Consider the following 22,171-nt stretch of genomic DNA (forward strand, 5'->3'; position numbering starts at 1 on the left):
ATATAAATTATGCATAAATTATGGAATCAAACTCTTTTTGGCTGCTGGCATCAAAACTGAAGCAGACTCCTGGGGGACCATGGAGACAGGAGGGACATCTGCTGTTGGCTAGTGCATAAATGTTGGTCACCCCTAAGAATTGTGATTTGTTACTTTTATGTTGAGGTAAAACAATTATGCATAATTCTGGTTCTGGAAATAATAAAATAATAGGTAAACATTAATGCACTCAGTATATGGATGTATTACGCGCATTGCAACTAAATGCCCAGATTGTGCCTGCTTGACTGTCCTGATGCAACAAAGTATTAATTATGGCTAAACTCCGCCTACTTCTACAATTTATATTCTTAAAATTCTATGTGAAACCTAACCCTAACGACACTGCTAAACGTATGCCTAACACTAGACATAAATGTTTTTTCATACATTTTTACGATATAGCCAATTTTGCCTTTATGGCTGTGGATTCTAGTGGAAACCACTTCCCACCGGAGGCGTTCTCCCACGAGCAAGTGTGCTTGTTTGTAACCACGGCAACGTCGGTCGAACAAAGGCAAAACAAGGTAAGCTAGCTAGCTAACATGTGCACTCGTTATCAGATAAATAGAGAATTTGCAGCATTTAGGTAGCTATGCATTGCAGTGGTTAGCTAAATTTAGCTATCCTGCTATGTCAAGTAACTTAGCTAGCTAGCTGATAAGTTACTAATTTAGTTAGGCTAACGTTAGCTCTCATGTTTGGAAGGGCTGATAATGCCAGCATTAGTTCAAGGTAGCTGATAGATAGGCCTAACAAGTTACAGAATCCCTGCTCAAAAGTGTTTGTGATATATTTCAATTAATGTGGCAGTAATACTATATTTGACTATGGTTTATTTGCAAACTCTAACATTGCATTTTGAGAATTCTCTCTGGTTAAACTCTGTTCTTATATTGAACAGGTAATTCCCCCCAAAATTCCCAAGCATGACTGCAACAATGTCCAAGTCTCTTGGGGCTGGCATGTATCCCCCAATAGCAAAACTCAACTTGGCTGCAGACCCCAGGAAGATGCGCAGGATCATTGCAGAAGATCCAGAGTGGTCCCTCACTGTAGTGCCCCTTTTATCCAATCTTTGCCTGCAACACATAGTGAGAAACTTTGAGGGTATGTTTTATTATATATGTTCTATGTTATATATTCAGTCAATGAATCAAGTCAGTTGTTTATTTAATCACATAATTCAACCTCTATATCTTGGTCACAGAGAAGCCCATCCTGGAAGAACTTCTTCCCAGGCACAAAGACTATGTCCTGGAGAGGCTCTCTCCGTCCCTGCCCCTGCAGGTCACTGCCAACCTGATCAGCGACGACGGCTACTGGAAGCGCTGCTGCAAACAACGCTGGGGCCTGTGTGACGTCTCCTCATATGGCCACAGCTGGAAACGCATGTTCTTTGAGAGGCACCTGGAGAACATCATCGAGCTCTACATTCCTGATGCCACTGACCCCAAGACGGTGCTGGGCATGGTGCCTCTGTGCCGGAACTACGTGAAGAGGCTGGACATCTCACAGCTGATGCCGCCAATCAAGGAACCCCAGAAGTCAGAGGACGACGACAACTCTGACTCGGCCAGTGACATGGGCATGGATGGGCCATCCATGGACCACTTTGACTTTGGCATCCTGCTGGACAAGCTGAGCCATCTGGAGGAGTTTCACGTGGTCTACCGGGTCAAGGGATGCGGCATGAACTTTGAGTGGAACCTCTTTGAGTTCACCTTCCGCGACTGCGAGTCGCTGGCCAAGGCCTTGAAGTCCTGTAAGACCTTGAGGGTGAGTATCGATCGACTCCCTCTCAGTGTTCACTGGCATGGTGCCCTTTGGCTTTGTTGCTCTGCTTTCCTATACAGATGGAGTCAGGATGTCTGGGGCATTTCTCTTCTGCTCTGTGTCATACACTTCCTCAGTAAGCATCAGTAACAAAGATTCTGTTTCAAATGAGGTGAAACATACTGCAGTATCACAGACGTATTATAATTCTCTACTTATATCAAAGGAAGTACAACAATGCCTGAGGCTGAAACCCTAAACACCTTTCCTTGTATGACACAACTGTTATTATGCTACAGCACAGGGATTCATTGCTTCTTGGCTACTTGGCATAACATAATACCACATAAAAAAGCATGAGCTGGCGCACACCCAGAGAAAATAATTTGTAGTGTAGAGGTGCTGACTAATGGAAAATTAACTAAGCTATAAAAACAAAGAGAGTCGCACAATCCATATGTATATCCTCCCAGTCATTTATTGGGTAAAAAAACACCAAGGTTTCGACATCACTGTGCCTTCTTCAGGGTAATGTCATGAATGCTTGAACCAGGTTATGTAGACAAACAGTTAAATTAGTGCAACCAGTGACAATAGTGAGGGGTGTGTCGTAATTGCTAGGTTGATCAGAATGAATTGGGCAAAACTGTTAAAAGATAATAGCCCACATCATCACATTTTGTTCTATCAGAGGAAAGACTAACGTTTGATTCAAGCTGGCTGTTTTATATATTATAATATTTATATATAAAGAATGACGTTTGATTCAAGCTTGCTGTTTTATATATTATAATATTTATATATAAAGAATGACGTTTGATTCCAGCTTGCTGTTTTATATATATTTTTTAACACGTAGATCTACCCGCCCCATACTATGCTATCGTCGCAGGTGCTGAGGATCCACCAAAGCAAAGTGGATGACGAGAAGTGTCGTCAGCTTGTGAACAACCTCCTGGACCACCCGTCCCTCAAGGAGCTCAACCTCTCCCACAACCTCATCGGGGACCGGGGAGCCCGGGCCATCGGCAAGCTGCTCAACAGGTGTGATTTTGTCAGGTTGCCTACCTCAACTGCATGTGTTCCCTTTAAGTGATAGTGCCAGAGAAGCCGGTGTTAGGAGGATATAATGGCACTGGTGTTGTTAGGCCCAAGATTAAGTCGAGGTCTGGCGAACAGTGCCAATATATTCTCCAAACACCGGCTTCGAGGGCATTATCCTGTAATTATTGCTAATTAAATTAAACTAACCAGGAGTAAGCTGGAGAGCCTCACTGTCTACGACAACAACATTCGGGGGCCGGGGGCCCAGGCTATAGCCTACGCCCTGGCCAAGAACTCCAGCCTGCTGTCCCTCAACCTGCGTCTGAACCGGCTGGGGGACGAGGGGGGCCAGGCCATCGCCCAGGCCCTGCTGAAGAACCGCACCCTGAAATGGCTGCACCTGGGAGGCAACGAAATGACAGAGCCCACAGCCACGGTCCTTTCCCAAGTCCTGGTCCAGAATAATACGCTGAGGAGCATCAACCTGTCCTGTAACAGGCTGGGTATGGTGAGTGCTGGCGCTTACCTCAGACACAAACTACATCGTATGATCTGTCTGCTGTATTGTATAGTACTGTACTGTTTTAAAGGTTGGCATTGTTTTATTTTAGATCATTCAACTTTAGATTCAGTGAAACACATTACTGATTCAACATTTAACAAATGTCACTAACTTAACAGAAAGTCAAGTTGTAATATGGTAGGCTTAACGAAGCATCCACGTTATATCTGCTGCAAACACCTTTCAGGTGGTACTATAGTTCAACAACTACAAATAATGGATCAAACATGCAACAAAGAGAGGGCATATTATACAGACTTGGTTCCAATGGGAAAGTAAACAGGCAAATGTTAGCTCTACAATCCAAGCTGTTTGCATCTTCAATTATTCATATGCATGCCAGAAATACACAATAATGGAAAGCTAAGTAGGAGCTGTTTTCCAATGGGATGTATTGTTCCCTCTCTCTCGTGCAGCTTCCCCTTTCAGATGTCAGTTTCATCCCAGGAAGTGGAACTGGAGTGCACAGGGTGAAAAATCAACCGTATAGCAAAACTGTCACGTGCATCAAAATGTCTGTCTGACCTTGGTATAGTGTACGCTGAAATAGAAAAACGCTTGTCTCAGACATGACAATAAAACACTGTTGACAGTACAATAGGCCATTGGAGAGACCTTGTATGACACTGTAGCCCACAGTACATTCAGCCAGGGGTTTCAAGGACTGAAACCATCCTTCATGTCCTATTACATACTATGTAGCCTTCACCCCAGCTGTTCCAAGTTTCTCCAGAGTGAGATTACGGTGTGATGTCAGGCAGTGTGAGAATCCTAACTCCCACTTATAGCACTGATGTCAGTGGGAGACTAAGTGAAAATCTGACTTAAATAAACGATATTTTAGTGTTAGTCCACTGTTATTACAATCCTAAAAAAGTGTCCATGTCAGCTTTTCAAGATAGCACACTTTCAGTGCTGAGCAAAAACTGTGGTGATGATGATGCGTTTGGCATCATACAATGTCTGTGGTGTATTAACCAACTGCCGTGTGCATTGTGTTTTGTTTGTGTTGTCTGTGTTCATTCAGGATGGTGGTAAAGTGTTGGAGGAGGGCATGTGTCACAACAGCAGCATGGTGGAGTGTGATATCCGCCTGACAGAGGTGGGCCAGGAGAGCGACTACTGTATCAGCCAGGTGGTACGCAACAATCAGAACCAAGCACACAGGAAACACAACACAGAAGAGAACCTAGCCTAAACTTCAGAGCATTATTAAATACAAAGAAGAATCATCACTGAATTATCACAGTGAATTATTGTAATGTTTGTTTATGTGTCAATTAATCCCATAAGGGATAGGTTGCCAGCTGGTGATTTGACATGAAAATACATTTTCATTCATTCATATAAACATACAGCCCATTTATGTTCACCAAAGTGCCACTTTGTCATATATTGTAGACAGGATGCCTACTATTTGTTTCATATCTGCAAAGTTATTAAATGTAGCGATGTCTGTAATGTGTTACCACTGAAATCAGAAGTTAGCTAAATAGGCTACACCACTGTACCTTTGGCCCATGGAAAAGAACCCCAGTTTATTAGGATGTAATAAATGGGCTTGGTCCGAAGGTCAGGGATGAATAGTGACATAGGTGTTATTTTGGGATGACTTCAGGTTGTTGAGATCCACCACTGAGCTATGGGGCACCTTCACTGTATGTAGGCTACTCATTGTTTGTATTCACTGTTTAGTAAATGTACAAAGTGGAGTTATATATTTAAGGAATAAGGCCCGAGGGGGTGTGGTATATGGCCAATATACCACGGCTAAGGGCTGTTCTTGGGTACGACGCAACGCCTGGACACAGCCCTTAGCCGTGGTATATTGGTCATATGCCACAAACCCCCAAGGTGCCTTATTGCTATTATAAATGGGTTACCAACATAATTAGAGCTGTAAAAATAAATGTTTTGTCATACCCGTGGTATACCACGGCTGTCAGCCAATTAGCATATCAATTAGGTTGGAAAGTTGGATATACTGGTAAATATAGGCTTTATATTATTTTACCACATGGGTTTCAGTGTGTACATGTTATTAGTCGTATGTAAAAAGACACATTATGTTTCAACAATTTTACAAGCTGTTTTATTGAGTTAGCCTTTTTTCACTTTTGATACACAGATTTGGTTTGCGGTCATTGTAACTGTATTATGCAACATCAAGGCAACATTGTGATAGTGTCAATATACAGTTGAAGTCAGAAGTTTACATACATTTATGTTGCAGTCATTAAAACTTGTTTTTTCAACCACTCCACAAATTTCTTGTTAACAAACTATAGTTTTGGCAAGTCGGTTTGGACATCTACTTTGTGCATGACACAAGTAATTTTTCCAACAATTGTTTATAGACAGATTATTTCACTTATAATTCACTGTATCACAATTCCAGTGGGTCAGAAGTTTACATACACTAAGTTAACTGTGCCTTTAAACAGCTTGGAAAATTCCAGAAGAGCATGTCATGGCTTTAGAAGCTTCTGATAGGCTGATTGACATAATTTGAGTCAATTGGAGGTGTACCTGTGGATGTATTTCAAGGCCTTCCTTCAAACTCACTGCCTCTTTGCTTGACATCATGGGAAAATCAAAAGAAATCAGTCAAGACCTCAGAAAAAAGTCTGGTTCATCCTTGGGAGAAATGTCCAAATGCCTGAAGGTACCACGTTCATCTGTACAAACAATAGTACGAAAGTATAAACACCATGGGACCACGCAGCCGTCGTACCGCTCAGGAAGGAGACGCGTTCTGTCTCCTAGAGATGAATGTACTTTGGTGTGAAAAGTGCTAATCAATCTCAGAACAACAGCAAAGGACCTTGTGAAGATGCTGGAGGAAACAGGTAAAAAAGTATCTATATCCACAGTAAAACGAGTCCTATATCGACATACCTGAAAGGCTCCTCAGCAAGGAAGAAGCCACTGTTCCAAAACCACCATAAAAAAAACAGACTTCGGTTTGCAACTGCACATGAGGACAAAGATTGTACTTTTTGGAGAAATGTCCTCTGGTCTGATGAAAGAAAAATAGAACTGTTTGGCCATAATGACCGTCGTTCTGTTTGGAGGAAAAAGGGGGAGGCTTGCAAGCCGAAGAACACCATCCCGACCGTGAAGCATGGGGGTGGCAGCATCATGTTGTGGGGGTGCTTTGCTGCAGGAGGGACTGGTGCACTTTACAAAATAGATGGCATCATGAGGTAGGAAAATGATGTGGATATATTGAAGCAACATCTCAAGACATCAGTCAGGAAGTTAAAGCTTGGTCGCAAATGGGTCTTCCAAATGTACAATGACCACAAGCATAGTTCCAAAGTTGTGGCAAAATGGCTCAAGGACAACAAAGTCAAGGTATTGGTGTGGCCATCACAAAGCCCTGACCTCAATCCTATAGAAAATTTGTGGGCAGAACTGAAAAAGCGTGTGTGAGCAAGGAGGCCTACAAACCTGACTAGTTACACCAGCTCTGTCAGGAGGAATGGGCCAAAATTCACCCAACTTATTGTGGGAAGCTTGTGGAAGGCTACCCAAAACGTTTGACCCAAGTTAAACAATTTAAAGGAAATGCTACCAAGTACTAATTGAGTGTATGTAAACTTCTGACCCACTGGGAATGTGATGAAATAAATAAAAGCTGAAATAAATCATTCTCTATACTATTATACTGACATTTCACATTATTAAAATAAAGTGGTGATCCTAACTGACCTAAGACAGGGAATTTTTACTAGGATTAAATCAGGAATTGTGAAAAACTGAGTTTAAATGTATTTGGCTAAGGTGTATGTAAACTTCCGACTTCAACTGTACATGCAAACTTGCAGTTTTCCCCTATATTTATTATTTAGTAGTCACACACTCAACCTGTGATCCACCTTACCTAGGCAGTACAAAACATGTTTCCTGACTGTAGATCTTGCTGCAAGGACCAGCAATCTATGACATTGAGAGAGTAAGAATAATGCAGGCAGGGCAATGTTCTCAGTATGATCAGAATAAACTTAACAATAAGTGTGTCTCAAATGGCACCCTATTCCCTAGAGAGTGTACTACTTTTGACCAAGGCCCAGAACACATATATCTGCAAACCCAGAGGGATATGTTTGAAAGTAGAGCACTACATAGGAAATAGGGTGCCATTTGGGACGCAACCCATGTAACTAGCCTGAATGACAGTCTAAGATAGTGGAATATTGATCAAATAAGTCAGCGGTTGGCTTCCTTATGTAAAAAGTTGTCTGCACTCAAATATGCGGCTTTGACCTCCATACAAAAATGTGTAATCTCTTCCAGCCTTTCCCCTATCAAGAAAGAGTGTTACAACGTATCAATAACGTCGAAGGAAAGAATCAACAGTGCTCTGCCATTGCAAAGTAAGTGTATAGCTCATACAGCATCAGATTGGCCGCAGGGTCTGCAATTGAAATTGTACTGTATTTACAAGATTCATTTTCCTTGTACAGCACCATTTTATATAGAAATGTGTCGATTGTTGATCTGCAAACCCGAAACACTTCCCTGTTGTCGAGTACATTTGAGGATTAGCAGTGTTTGTGAATAAAACACCACATTTTATGCATTTATTGGTGACACAATCGACTAAGCACAAGAAACACGACAACAGTCCTAACCTACAATCTCTGTATTACTTACAGTACAAAATCGTTCTCCTGCAATCCTGTTTTAAGCCACAAAATTATACACAACATTATAAAAAGAGGAGCCCCAAAAGCATTCTGGGTGTGAGAGTACATACAGTATTATAAGGTATTACTCCACTTTGTACACACAATAAAGGGTTCCATGTAGGGTTGCAAAATTCCGCTAACTTTCTCAAAATTCCCAGGTTTTTCAGAAATCCTGGTTGGAAGATTCAGGATTTCCTGGTTATGCCCTCCTGTTTCTGGGAATCTACCAACCGGGATTTTGGGGAAAGTTACCGGAATTTTGCAAGCCTAGTTCTATGTTACATTATTATAAAGGGTTTGAAGTCAACAGTCTGTGGTAGGAAAAGATTTTCAGTTTTCTGAATTGTCACTAAAAAACTCAGTTTGATAACCTTGGTTTTCTGTACTTGTATACTATTTATTGTTTTATGGTTAGTAAACATAGCACTGTTAAACACTTTTATTTGTACACAATTACATATCACAGTGAAGCCATCTGATATAACTGTTTTATCTACATTAACTGAACTTTTTTTTTATTAGTGAGAGGCTGGTCAGTGAGCAATGGACTATTGAGTCTGTAATGTAAATGTTGGTAATATAATGCCGGTATCACTATCTTTTTTTGACCATTGTTGAAATCTAAAACTCTTCACTATCTGTTGTTTCCAAACTTCAACCCATCTCAGACATAATAGGAGTGATCTAAATAAAGAGAGCTCATCAAAACTCTGAAAGTCTTCTAATGAAAAAGAGGGCATTCTGTGACTGAGTGAACTGTGCTTCCCATGACGTCTGTGACCTCCAGCTAGGCTAGAATAACCTTCCTTCCTTCATCTGCTATAGGAGCATCAGTATGGTTACAGAGCTGCGTCACATGCTGTGATTAAAACACCATAAAGGACACCATTCGTTTCAGCTGATACACACGGTCAAAGCCTCTGACACTTTAAGGAACTGCAGAGCAGACCTACACCTAGGAGTGTTGATCTAGGATCAGGTCTCCCCTTTTTCATTATGATCTAAAGGCAAAAATGATTCTATATCAGCACTCCTACTCTGAGACTGTGAATATGGGCACTTAAGTGCATCCTCATAGCCTCCTATCTGGAAAACAAATCAAACGGCACTGTCAAGTCAGCTGACAGGGATAATAAGAAAAGGTTAAGGGGTAGAATTTATGACAAATGTAAGGTGGATAACCTGACTACACTCCTGAGTTGGTTATGGGGGTTGCATAGATGCGCTTTAGATGAGGTGAGCCACAACTAACCAGACAGGACTCTGTGTCTTATGGTTATGACTGGTGTGTATTTTTTGTTGGCTGCTTTATTGTATAGATGAAGTGTTTTTGGTTTGTTGTCGAGAAAATGGGATTGAGGTTGAACAACTTCCTTTAATTGCTTCGCATCTAGTTCCCTAAAATGGCAAGTGACGTTATAAAGGTAGTAGGGTGCAAGGAAGAAACGCATCAAGAGAAAGAAATGCTATTACACTTTCTGCAAGAGATCTACCAGTATATTGTTAATGCAATTTTTGTTCATGGGATGATCACCGGATTTCACAAAATAGGTGTATGTTTTTTCAAAATGAGCAGAATGAGTTTATCTTTGACAGCATTAGATTATTAAGTGGTCAATCAAATGTTTACAGTCAATTCAATCACATATCCACATCAGTCAATAATGCTAGTCATTTCTGCTGTGAGAATCTGAGGTCAGCAGGATACATAAAATGGAGAAAGGCCTATCTATCCTTTGTGTATATAGATCTAATAACAATGTGTGAATTGTAAGTGTGAGTCCTGGGCATAGATTACTGAGCTCTGCCGTCACCCTGAATTCATCAGAGTTGTTTTCTATTAAATAGCAGAGGCCTCTGGGCCAGAAGTGACTGGCTAGCTGTCAGCTTAGCTCTTATCCCGGGCCATATTCACTCCAGCTCCTAGGGTTAGCTTTAGTTTGATCACAGCAACAAAGCCCTTTGACCGCTACCTTCAAAACCATTTAAAGAGTTATTTACAAAATGTGTGTGTATATTTCAGTGGACTGGGGGAAGTGGGTTGGATTTTTCACTTCATGAGCTGGGCAACCTTTCTGTGTACTTTATAAGTGATTGGTCCTAGGTGTGAATTCTACACATTTATTGAACTTATTTTAAAATATTATTTACCTTGCCTTGCTTTGAAACTTTGCTAGTGGAAATAAGCCATTAGTACATAGAACATTTGATCAGTTGTGATCATGTTTATTCTCAGATCTTCAAAAATCCTCCTGGTTTATTATTAAAGCTGACATTATCAGTGTTTGAACACAGCCCTCAGTCTATTTTGGGTCTCTGTGATGGCTGTCTGGCTGTTTCTGATAGGCATCATCAGAATCAGCACGTGGTCCTGCTTTTAAACCTACTTTTTCTGACAATAGACAAAGCACATCTTGAAGTTTTCAAGGCCTGATCATTGGTGCCAGCCTCAATTAAATGTCCTGTCTCATCAGTATATTGCTACCTAGAAGAGATGCAGTGAAAGTTGAGTTGCTCTGTTGCTGCCTTTGTATTTCTGGTTGGTTGGTTGGTTGGTTGGTTGGTTGGTTGGTTGGTTGGTTGGATGAATGGGTAGGTGAGCTACAGTATGTTGTTTAGGTGTAGTTTTGGATGAATGGGTAGGTGTGCTATGTGGTTTAGGTGTAGTTTTGGATGAATGGGTAGGTGTGCTATGTGGTTTAGGTGTGATTTTAAGCCAAACTTTAAAGCACCCACAGTCAGGCACTTAAATCACGAAAACAAAGAAGAGGTAGTTTGAAGGAAATGATTGTTCATATAGTAATTAATAATAATTTTGTGTTAAAATATTAATTGGAAATAGGAGATATGCAATGCTGAGGTTATTATTGACAGCTGAGCTGACATGATATAATCACATTGATGTTGTATGTATTAGTCAATCAGAAATGCATTAACATGTAGTGAAGAGTGACACAGTAATATTGACAGTAAGGAAAATAATGCGATGAAACACTTCTCTCATGGATTCAGTTTGAAGTATTTGTACCATTTAGTCCTCCTGATCTAAATTATTCATATATCTGACTATGTTACTATATTTAGAGGGTCAGGAAGTGGGAATGTTATTGCATCCTGTGATATTTGATTCCCGTTGCTAATTAACTGGATGTTGTAACTGCTGTATCTCACATCATCATCATTATCATGAAAGAACATTAATTCCGTAAAAAGATCTCTTGTTGGCCTCAAAACAAACAACTACACCATCATATAGCCCCAAATTGTAATGTTTTAATAAAAAATGTAGATCTGCGTCTAAGGCTTTTCATTGAGAACCATGAGCTAGATGGAAACTAATTATAGACTGTATGAATTTACTTTGATATCTGCAACATAATTTAAAATATCCAGTAATGCATTTACTAGAAAAATATGTCAGATGTTTTAAACTTTTCTTGCTCTCAATTATTTAATGTGGCGTCATGGTTTTCCTTCCCATCTTCAAATTGCTCTCTAAGGCTTGAATAAATCATGTTTATGTTCCTTAAACTCATGCCCCACTTATGAGTCATCTCCAATGAAGGTCTCTAGTCGAGCTGTGTTGGAGGCCTCTACCGTTGAGCTGTCTTGAGCTGTGTTGGGGATTTTCAGTCACAAGACATCCCTTCTAAGACTCTTACAAAATAACACATTTTATCCAACTTCGAAAACAGATGTTCCAATTGAAGTTCTTTGCTACCTGGTTATGACAACAGCAAAATGCACTACGATTTAAGGTGGAGTTTATTCTCAGGCCAAATGTCTGTTAGTGTACCTTGCTTTTTCATGTTCTCTATTTATAGATAGTGTGGAAGCTAACATGACACTTTGGTTAAGGAAACTCAAACTGATATGAACAGAGCATTGTGATTGGTCCAGAATGGTGGTGGTGGTGTGCATTCCGCGCAACATATGTCCTTCCAAATATCATTCTCAGATCATTATGTCCATTTGTCGCAGACTGTCTGATTTTGCCTATGAATGTGTTTTTTTCATACATGCTTTGAGATAGTTACATAGTCTATTACTTACTATGATGAACATATCACTGGAGGGCATCTCATGTGAGATGAGCTGGGCTGCAAAGGAAGTTATGGAAAAGTTGGAGTGAGCATTCAAAATGTGCATTTAACTCAGTACTGTCTTTGATAAACAGTGCTGGAAGAGGTCTGGAAGGGTTCCGGAATGCCACTGGTGTGTCATGTGTTCTGTGGTCTATTGAAGAAAAACAAAGATCCAAAAGGAAGGTTCATTATCCAGTCAGTGTCCTCCCAGAGAAAGGACAGTAACATTACATTCCTTGTTCAGGTCTGGACTGGGAGGCCCAGCGCTGGGTCATATAGAGGTCTCCACGCAGGATCCGTTCCTGTGCAGCGAGTGGTTCAGGCAGCCCTCATTGCGGTGCACGATGAGCACAGGGAAGTAGAGCGCGTCCTGGTAGTCCGGCGGATTCTCCTCGCTAGTCAGCTGGCCCGACGGCGTCAGGCAGCGCGTGCTCTCTGTGGGGCACGATGTCTCATTGAGGCTGCCGCTGCTCCGCCACAGGCAGCTGCGCCGCGATCCGTACAGCCGCGACAGCGAGAAGCGGCTGCCGCTGAAGGGGATGCGCGGGCTAGTCCCAGTGCAGATGCTCAGGGCGCTGCGTGAGAAGATGGACGAGCTGCTGATGGTGCGGTGGCAGCGCTCGCAGTTCTGCCGGTAGCTGCCGTAGCCGCCGCACACTGAGTAGGTGTTGGCATTGCCACCGCCACCTGACGAGAGCTGAGCCAGGTCCATGAGTACAGCCTCTGAATAGCTGGGCACCAGCTGCTGGTTGGAGCGGATGTGCCACTCCAACTCGGTGCTGTCGATGGTGTTGACCCGAGGGATGTGGTGGCAGTATGGTCGCTCCTCAGATGGCGTGACAGGGACATAGTCGAAGCCGAACAGCTTCTCCACGTGGTAGTGGACGTAGGCCGTGCGGTACTCGGTTAGCACGCGCAGCGGCCAGGAGAAGGTGAAGGCGGCGGCCGTCCAGAACACGTAGTTGGACACGTACCAGGGCAGGTGGTCCGGATCCGAGAAGGCAATCATGTACTCCTTAAAGTCTACATTCTTCAGGTGCATTCCCTCGCGGGCCTCCATGTAGTCGTCCAGGCCCTCATTCTCAGTGAAGAAGCGGGCCCGCTGAGTCAGGTAGGCGTTCTCCGACTCCACGTTGGCGAAGCTAAAGCACTTGGTGAACCTCAGCTTGGTGACAGGGAAGCAGTCTAGGCCCTGCAGCTGCTTGGATATGTCCTTCACACCGCAGTTGCTGTAGTCGAACTCCGCCTCGGCCACATGCGTGTTGACGCGCTCGTGGTACACCTGCGTGGTGGTGTATGCGTCTCCGTTACGGTAGCGTGTTACCTGTCGCGTCCGCCGCACATAGTGGTAGCTGATGGCCTTCCACCAGATGCAGGGCGTGGCCTGCTGCATGCGCCCAACACGCTCTCCCACACTCTCCACGTTCACCTTGTGCTGTAGCTGGTTGTGGGTGTGGCAGTGCCAGCACTCCACCAGGTAGACCACGTAGAGCATGACCATGAAGGCCACAGGGATGTAGATGTAACCGTTGGAGCAGGGGCTTTCGTGGTACATCATGGACTTGACCTTGTAGGCACTGTCGAAGGAGAGGCGCGTCACCGTGGTCACGTGGCACCAGGTCATGGCCCCCACGCAGCCGTACATGAGCAGGGACAGGAGCAGGCATTTCCAGTGGCTCTCCCTGCACAGGGATTTACTGAGCGACTGCTTCAGGGGCCGCTGCTGCACAAAGGGAAACAGAGAGAGAAAATACCAATCTGAGTCTGTGAACACATACCTGCAAGCATTGTGGACAAAATACATTTCAAATACCTGATGAGAATGAATCAATGGATTTTTTAATAGTTATCTTTGAAATAACTCTATAGAAACACCAAAAGCACCTTAGAGAAATAGTCAGCATTCTAAGTGCATTAACATATCTTATTCCTGAGCAGGGAGCCACTTGATCATGTCTTTGCTTGTTAAGATCAAACGGCTCACACACTCCATCTGAACTCTCAACCTTTTCATGAGAATCTGCTTGTTTCCATTCCAGGCAATTGAGAAAACATTTAATGCGTTTGTCGCCATGCTGGCACTGCCACACCCACAACCAGCTACAGCACAAGGTGAACGTGGAGAGCGTGTTGGGCGCATGCAGCAGGCCACGCCCTGCATCTGGTGGAAGGCCATCAGCTACCACTATGTGCGGCGGACGCGACAGGTAACACGCTACCGTAACGGAGACGCATACACCACCACGCAGGTGTACCACGAGCGCGTCAACACGCATGTGGCCGAGGCGGAGTTCGACTACAGCAACTGCGGTGTGAAGGACATATCCAAGCAGCTGCAGGGCCTAGACTGCTTCCCTGTCACCAAGCTGAGGTTCACCAAGTGCTTTAGCTTCGCCAACGTGGAGTCGGGGGAACGCCTACCTGACTCAGCGGGCCCGCTTCTTCACTGAGAATGAGGGCCTGGACGACTACATGGAGGCCCGCGAGGGAATGCACCTGAAGAATGTAGACTTTAAGGAGTACATGATTGCCTTCTCGGATCCGGACCACCTGCCCTGGTACGTGTTCTAGACGGCCTTCACCTTCTCCTGGCCGCTGCGCGTGCTAACCGAGTACCGCACGATCTACGTCCACTACCACACTACCACGTGGAGAAGCTACCAGCAACTTCAAGTGAGTGTGAAGCACTCCCAGTTTATGGCCCTATGTATGTGGATATAGGAGTCTTCTGATCAAATATACAGTAGCATAATAAAAGTGAAATTAGCTATATTAGCTACAAAATAATGTTTTACTCATATAAATAGTATTTATTTAAACAGATATCTAAAACACTTTGGATTCCAAAATTGTGAACCGTTAAGAGAGCAAACCATCCAGAAGAAATCATGCAGCCATTTCATCCAGGCACAATGAAGCTGCTGGTATCTTTTCTACCCCAGGGCACCGCAAGCCCCAGTGCCTGCATCAGGAGCTGGTCACGCCTTATGGGAGTGCAGCCTGCCTACACACTTGGCAAGGGATCCAAAAGCCTCAGAATGGTTGGATTATAGCGCAGTTCATTCCTACATTTGCATATCAGTCATCACACAGGGGGCAGAGATTGATTGGCTTAATGGTACATAGTACAGGAGGCTCGCTGCCTGGACATCATGGGGTGATACTTTTGGCAGTGGATTAATTTGTTGGAACTAAACAGTAGCCTACAGAGGGTAGGCAGGACATTGCAACCAGCTATGAAGAGGAGGCATCATGCTTCAATGGTTATCTTTCGATGCATAGGTTATTTATGCAATAAGGCACGAGGGGGTGTGGTTCTCATGCACGAAGCAACAGAGTGCCTGAATACAGACCTTAACCGTGGTATATATTATACCACAAACCCTAAGGTGCCTTATTGCTATTATAAACTGGTTACCAATGTAATTAGAACAGTGAAAATAAATATTTTGTCATACTTATGGTATACGATATACCACAGCTTTCAGTCAATCAGCATTCAGGGCTCGAACCACCCAGTGTATAATACAGGATAGTACTGTATAGACAACCTTTTTGGGGATTTAAATACAGGTTTCGCCAAACTGTATTTGAGGTTTTTACAGAAGACCTTCTCTGATATGTCGTGAGCAGAAAAACACATGAGCAAGCCGTGCTCCTAACATGACAGCACTGAGTAAATAATAGATGTTCCTTCTCCATAATTATCCTCCCCCTACCTTGTCACATGACATGGTCCCCGTGCCCCCTGTCAACACAATGCCCCACAGGGCAGAGGGCTTAGCACTGAACTTCCCCTTCTGTTGATATGCTACTGCAATGGAATATTATTCACTCACTGGCAGTGGATAAACTCTAGCCAGCACCGTAATCAATCTAACATAACACACTTTCCAGCTCCTGTTGCATGGAGCTGTTGTGCACTCTTTTTGAATTGAGCATAAAGTAATATGAGTTTAAGCAGCATGACATGAGATCATGATTGATTGTAGAGGATGGGGGTGTCCTTTGGTACTCATCTAACATTTTACAGTTTTGAAGGGATACACATTGTATTTGCACAGTGGATATTGCACTACATTTTCTTTTAGACTTTTAATTTGAAGGAAATACTTTTATTTCTTCTACAATTTTTTTGTATTTGCCTGGTGTCCAACAGGTAATGTTTCACATTGTGTTATACAGCATGCTTGCCCTTACCTATGGCAGTAGGATATGTTCAAGCTCTGAGCATCTCGAGGTGCCTGAGGAAAGATACCGTCTGGTCTGATGTATATCATGCATAGCAAAAATCAATACATCGTATATTCATCATGACCACTTGCCTCAACAATGCAGAAACAGGCTATAGAGTGTTTGGGAAACCTTAGTGGAAAGCAGGATAGCAGGTACAGCCATTTCTAAGTCAATTCTAGATGTAACTTGATGAATATTTTTTATTAGGAAAGCATTGCAGTCATTGCATCTGACATTTTAAGCTTAATTTGATAAAAGCTGATTGAAAAAGCTAGGGAAAATGCACCAGGCAATTAATTATCAACAATGTGGAGGCAGCTGAATTAATACTATACAATGAAATAATGATATGAAAAATGATTGTCTTGCTGTGTGTGTGGATAATGCATACTTCATGGATAATGTCTTCTTTGTGGATAATGCCTACTTCATGGATAATGCCTACTTCATAATGAATTTTGTAGGAGCCAAAAACAGCCATAATGATGACACTCTCAGGTGGTCTGATTTTCACCAGAGGTGTGTTCAACAAATGGTGTTGATGAAGCACAAAGTGAGGGTGTTAAAGAAGTGTCCCACTTTCTACCCGATTACTTTAGGGTTCCTCTGGGTTCACACTGTCAGATTGACAGGCTTTCATTCACACTACCTGTGACATGGCGTTTCCACTTGTAAATTACCTATTTTTATAGGCTACAATACGTTATAAAACAACCATTTCGTGAAATTTCGAGAAAACGTTGCACATGCAAAGTTTGGTAACAGAATGATGGCATCAACAGCACAAACCTTCATTCTGTTACCAAACTTTGCATCTGCACCGTTCTTCAAGTAAATTGTGTTTTTGTAAAATGTTCAGTGGAAATTGTTAAAGGTAGTCCTTGTGCATAGAGTTGTATTTATTGTTTAATTTCGCAATCATTGCTTTTTGTTTTACATACATTTTAAAGTGAAAAATCGGAGTCTCAGCATCACTATGTTACCGTGGAATTACCCCCAATTGAGTTTCTGTCAAGCTGACACTTCTCTCTTGTTAAGACTGGCTCTGTGGTCCATAAAAATCCTTTAGTGTAATAGAAAGGCTAATGGAAGAGATGCCCAACTAAAACAAAAGTTTGACTCAACATTAGCACATATTGATACTTAAACCTACTACTTGATTGGAATTGTCAGCTCTTCAGTCTTATGTTTAATCCAGAAGTGTAACAGGAATTATGAATGTAAGCGAATGAATACATTAAAATGGTTAGTGACATCCTATCAACTGATAATAAACCCTATTAAATCCTCAAAATATAACCCACCAGCAGCTAACAAAATGTATACAATCGTGTTCCCTGATCAGAATGACACTATAAAAACAAGAAGGGTCATTGTAGCAATTACAAATAATAATAGTTTGAAATGCGTCCAGAATGTTACTATTGCTGTATAAATGAATATTTAAAGTGCTTTAATAATCCCTTGCCTTGACAGGAGTATAGGCCTATAGCCTGTCATTACGATATCTCCTCAGACAGGGGGCTGTCAATCGTGTTGATACCCACCAGAAAGGGACCATATAACGGGGATGTTTTACAGTGGCTGGAGACGAGACAAAAACCAGCGCAAACTCACGCACAGCTAACACAACATATTGAATGAATAATATGGTCAAAACTATAGGCTATTTATAATTTACATGATAAACGGTAAAAACCGTATTGGTGCAGCTGCAGCGCGTAATGCGTTTATTATAAATGGGTAATTGAGCCGCTATCTCTGAATCAGATTAGGGCTCAGGTTATGGGTGATTTAGCTGTGATATGAATATGAACTATTTTGCCAATTGCACGATTCGCCTAGCAGCTCTCGTGCAGCCGAGGGCGCAAAATTGAAGGTATACAAAGCGGTTCTCTTCTCTCACCTCCTCGCGGGGGCTCTCCTCTGTGTCCTCCTCTGGAACGGTAGTGGTGCTGCTCTCACTGGCCGTGGCAGCCGATGCTGGGGACATGTTGACAAAGGCAAAAACACAGGGACATGGATCACCTTAGGAAAACTGAGGTTCAAATCACAGTGCAACGTAAACTCGCCAGCAAGCCTATCGCGAGCTACATAATCCAACCCGATTTAGCCGGAAGGAACCTCTACATCATGGTTAACAATGCTCCAGTTTCAAAGCAGCATCTTCTTCCCCACAGAATCTTTGATGTGAGGTGCCGTTGCATGGCTACGGGCAGCCTATATCCAAAACCTAATGTCTTGAGTTCATATGTCCGCGGTAGCAGGGGCGAAAATCTGATATCAACCTTGGAGGGGACAATTACATTACATTTTCTCAAGAGCAATTCCTGAGGGGGACACCAAAAGTAGTGCTGTAACACATAGCCTACGTTGTAATATGTTAAATGTATATTGAGGAACCATAATTCCTACAACTGAATAATTGATAGGTACAGTAGTTAACTGAAGGGTTTAACCAACTTGTTCAAATGTTTAAATCATTATAATACTACTACTAATAATAGTTATAGCAGTGCTCCTTACCAGTCCAGTATGTATGCAGGTATTCGTACTTACAACTAGCAATATCAAGAAAGGCCAGTAGGTAGCAATGGTACTGTACACTGTATGGGTGTAGTTTTCATAAATACAATGAACATGGTGTGATCTCATCTAAAATAATCTCCATTGAGAACCATCACAAAGTTAGTCTCCGTATTGAATTGACCTTTTAATTTGACTTTTTCTGATACATTTATATAGTCATTAAATGTGCCACTGGCCTGAGTCTACTACAATATCTTTACAAGAACAAAAAGCTTAAAATAAGTACAGTTCTAAAAGCAAAATAACTACTTCAATGAAAAACCCAAATAAATCAAACAAAATATCCTTCAGTCAGTGTCTCAACTCTTCAAACAGCAGCTATGGACAAGTATGTCGCACAAAGTATGCAATTTTAAATAAAATAACATGAAATAAATAATTTGTAAGTGTACTGTCGTGTACTGTCATGTACTAAAAACTACTCTCCTCTAGGCTGCTTAGTACCCGCTCATACTGCCCTAGCACAGCTCTAATAGCAGTATTCCGCACAGTCCACCTTGTTGGACATAGGGGTTTCCGGGTGGGCAGATGTGTTTCTTTGGACGTGGCAATTGATTCAAACATGCTCTTAAACTTTCCTGACTGGCCATAGAGGACACCTAACTGATGGACCCAAGAAAGGGAATCCCGGATCAGTGGGGAGGCTGAGCAGCAAGCCTGTGTAATCAGATTTACACAGTGTGCTCCACAATGGACATAGAGGGCTAATGGCTGCTGCCTTCTCACAATTGCCTGTGCACCTGTGTATTTTCCTGCCATGTTTGAGGCACCATCGTAACTCTGCCCACGTAAGCCAGACATGGGCAAATTGAGCCTCAACAACACTTCAGTTGCCACTTTCGCAATGCCCTCGCCTGTTGTCTCCGACACCCTGTATAGCCCAATAAACTCCTCGTGAGGGACAAGGTCATGGTCAACATAATGCAAAAAGACACTCTCCTGTTCAGCACCAGAGACATCTTGAGTACCATCAACAATTAATGAAAATTGTACAATCGGAAGAGATCTAATCTCAGCTGCAATGCCTCGAATGATTGTATTGGCCATGATGTTCAGAATTTCATTCTGTGCTTTGGGGCCTCTTGAAACGTCAACACTCTGTTGGCAAGAGTTTGCGGTTCAAAAATTGTGGGTGTGGCTGATATGGTTTTGTGCCATCACTGAGGTAACTGGACAATGCTGTGCCACTGTCCCCTATACTGGTGCTGCTGGCAACAAGGGTGACACCTGGTCCTGCCGTGGCTGTGACATTGTTCTCTGAAGTCTCTCTCCCTGGCTCTTTCCCTTTCACCACCCTCACAGACTCAGTCTGTCTCCTAGAAAAGAAATAAGGTGTTTGCCGTACTCCTAACTACCGGTACCCAAAACTACACAATTAATCACAACAGCAATACCATTGCCATAAACAAATCTTAGTTTAGTCATCAGTTTAAGTTGAGAGCGGGGGTATCCATGGCATTTTCCAAATATGTCCCTATTTTACAAGTAAAAAAAATTGAGAACCTTTCATAATGTTGCCAAACAAAGACTCAACAAACTTACCTGAGACTCCCTGTCTCTGCCAGTCTGTCCCTGCCTATCTGTCCCCAGCTCTGCTGTCTGTGTGCCATCTGTTGCCTGCTCTGCCTAATGACATCATTGTGAAACATTCCATTAGCATTTCACTTCTTTCTTATGAACATTTTATCAACTCGTCTTTGAGATATTAGGCTACTAGAGTTCTTACTTTGCGTTTTGGTGTACTGAAAAATACTCTGATGTCCGTCTTTTTACTTTTTTCTGCCATTTTTCTACCTGGCTGGCTGGCTGGCTGGCCGGTCTAGCTGCACACACACACATTTACACAACATATGCTACAATCTTTTCTAATTTTAATATAATTTGTTTCATATTGGCTGGCTTCCAACAATAGCTGAATTTGTAAAGCTAGCGAGCACCAACTCCGTTTCTGTGGTGTTTGCTATAATCAAAAAAAAAAAAAAAAAAGGTGAAATAAAATAAATGTAAAAAAGTTCACTAGCGACAATTTAGCTTTTGCAACGAGACCATTAAATATATTTAAGACAATGGTATAAGAGAGTGTAGTTCTGTTCAGTTTGGACTTCAGTTTATCGCTAACCTTATCACAGGGACTTTGAAGCACTACAGCTGCATGCTGATCTTGGAATAAACTGACGATAGCAAAGATTCCATCTTTGACGACGCCACATTAATGGAATAGGTACTAGCTAGCTTGCTAGTTAATGTTTGCTTTAGTTTGCGCGCTAGCTCTGCAAATTCAGCTAGTGTGTGAACCCTGCCAACATAAAAATGTAAACATTGCTATGGCGCGATTGACTGGATTAACCTCACGTCAATTACGTACATGTGCCTTTCAGACAGTAGATACGAACCCTCTATTACCTTGCCAGCTAAAGAACTGGCAGTGGATCAAACCATTGTGAGGCAAAGGGCGGGGTGGTCGCAATCTTTTGAAACTTAAAAAGGCGCTATTAAGTGTCTATAATCAGCACAACTGCTTTCATTGCGTATTATTAATATTATTGAAATTACATAGTTATGTTTACAGTGATAGATTGGGGGGGACAAATCATATTTTTCCCAGGATGGGGGGGTCGTGTCCCCCCCGTCCCCCCTGGGATTTCCGCCTATGCGCGGTAGAAAACAACGGGCTCCTTCCTTTGCGCGTTGATGCAGGTGCTTCCAAAAGGCTCTTGCGATAGAGTAGTGGGAAATGGTAAAGACATTAGTCAGTCCCCGTCAGGATAAAATGGTCATGGCAGCTGCATAAATTAGCCTCAGTAAATGAAAAAACAAGTGCACTACTAGGCTATATAGGACAAAGACAAATACTCTGTAGACTATTCTACACGATACGGCATAGGCAAAATGTAAATATAAGAGCGCGCCTGTGTGTGCTCGTGGTGATTGCAATCCTCTCCAGGTATCTGTGATGAGAATGCAGTAGACGGCGCATAGCAAGGTTCCCCTTCAGTGTCCATTGGTCTCTGCAGGGAAGGGATAAGTGAAATTGTCTGTATGGGTGGATTATTCCCCATTCCATGTCATTAGGAAAGTTTTTTACTGTTCCTGTTGAAAAGTGATATCCCAAGTAGGCCTATAGATACAGTAAATTACACACAATA

General features: G+C 42.5%; 2 protein-coding genes across 2 annotated transcripts; one reads left to right on the forward strand and one right to left on the reverse strand.

Moving 5' to 3' along the window:
* Positions 1 to 48: 48 nt before the first annotated feature.
* LOC139556107 (dynein regulatory complex subunit 5-like) lies at positions 49 to 5,679 on the forward strand. The gene is made up of 6 exons (XM_071369651.1): positions 49 to 566; positions 944 to 1,149; positions 1,250 to 1,818; positions 2,708 to 2,859; positions 3,070 to 3,367; positions 4,449 to 5,679. Exons 2-6 carry the CDS (start codon positions 969 to 971, stop codon positions 4,617 to 4,619), a joined length of 1,371 nt encoding a protein of 456 aa, XP_071225752.1. The 5' UTR covers positions 49 to 566; positions 944 to 968; the 3' UTR covers positions 4,620 to 5,679.
* Positions 5,498 to 20,924, reverse strand: LOC139556106 (transmembrane protein 151B-like). Its single transcript, XM_071369650.1, has 2 exons — positions 18,343 to 20,924; positions 5,498 to 13,923 (listed from the first exon to the last, which is right to left on the reverse strand). Exons 1-2 carry the CDS (start codon positions 18,427 to 18,429, stop codon positions 12,472 to 12,474), a joined length of 1,539 nt encoding a protein of 512 aa, XP_071225751.1. The 5' UTR covers positions 18,430 to 20,924; the 3' UTR covers positions 5,498 to 12,471.
* Positions 20,925 to 22,171: the final 1,247 nt, after the last annotated feature.

This window comes from Salvelinus alpinus, chromosome 27 (genome assembly GCF_045679555.1).
Source record: "Salvelinus alpinus chromosome 27, SLU_Salpinus.1, whole genome shotgun sequence".
Taxonomy (NCBI): domain Eukaryota; kingdom Metazoa; phylum Chordata; class Actinopteri; order Salmoniformes; family Salmonidae; genus Salvelinus; species Salvelinus alpinus.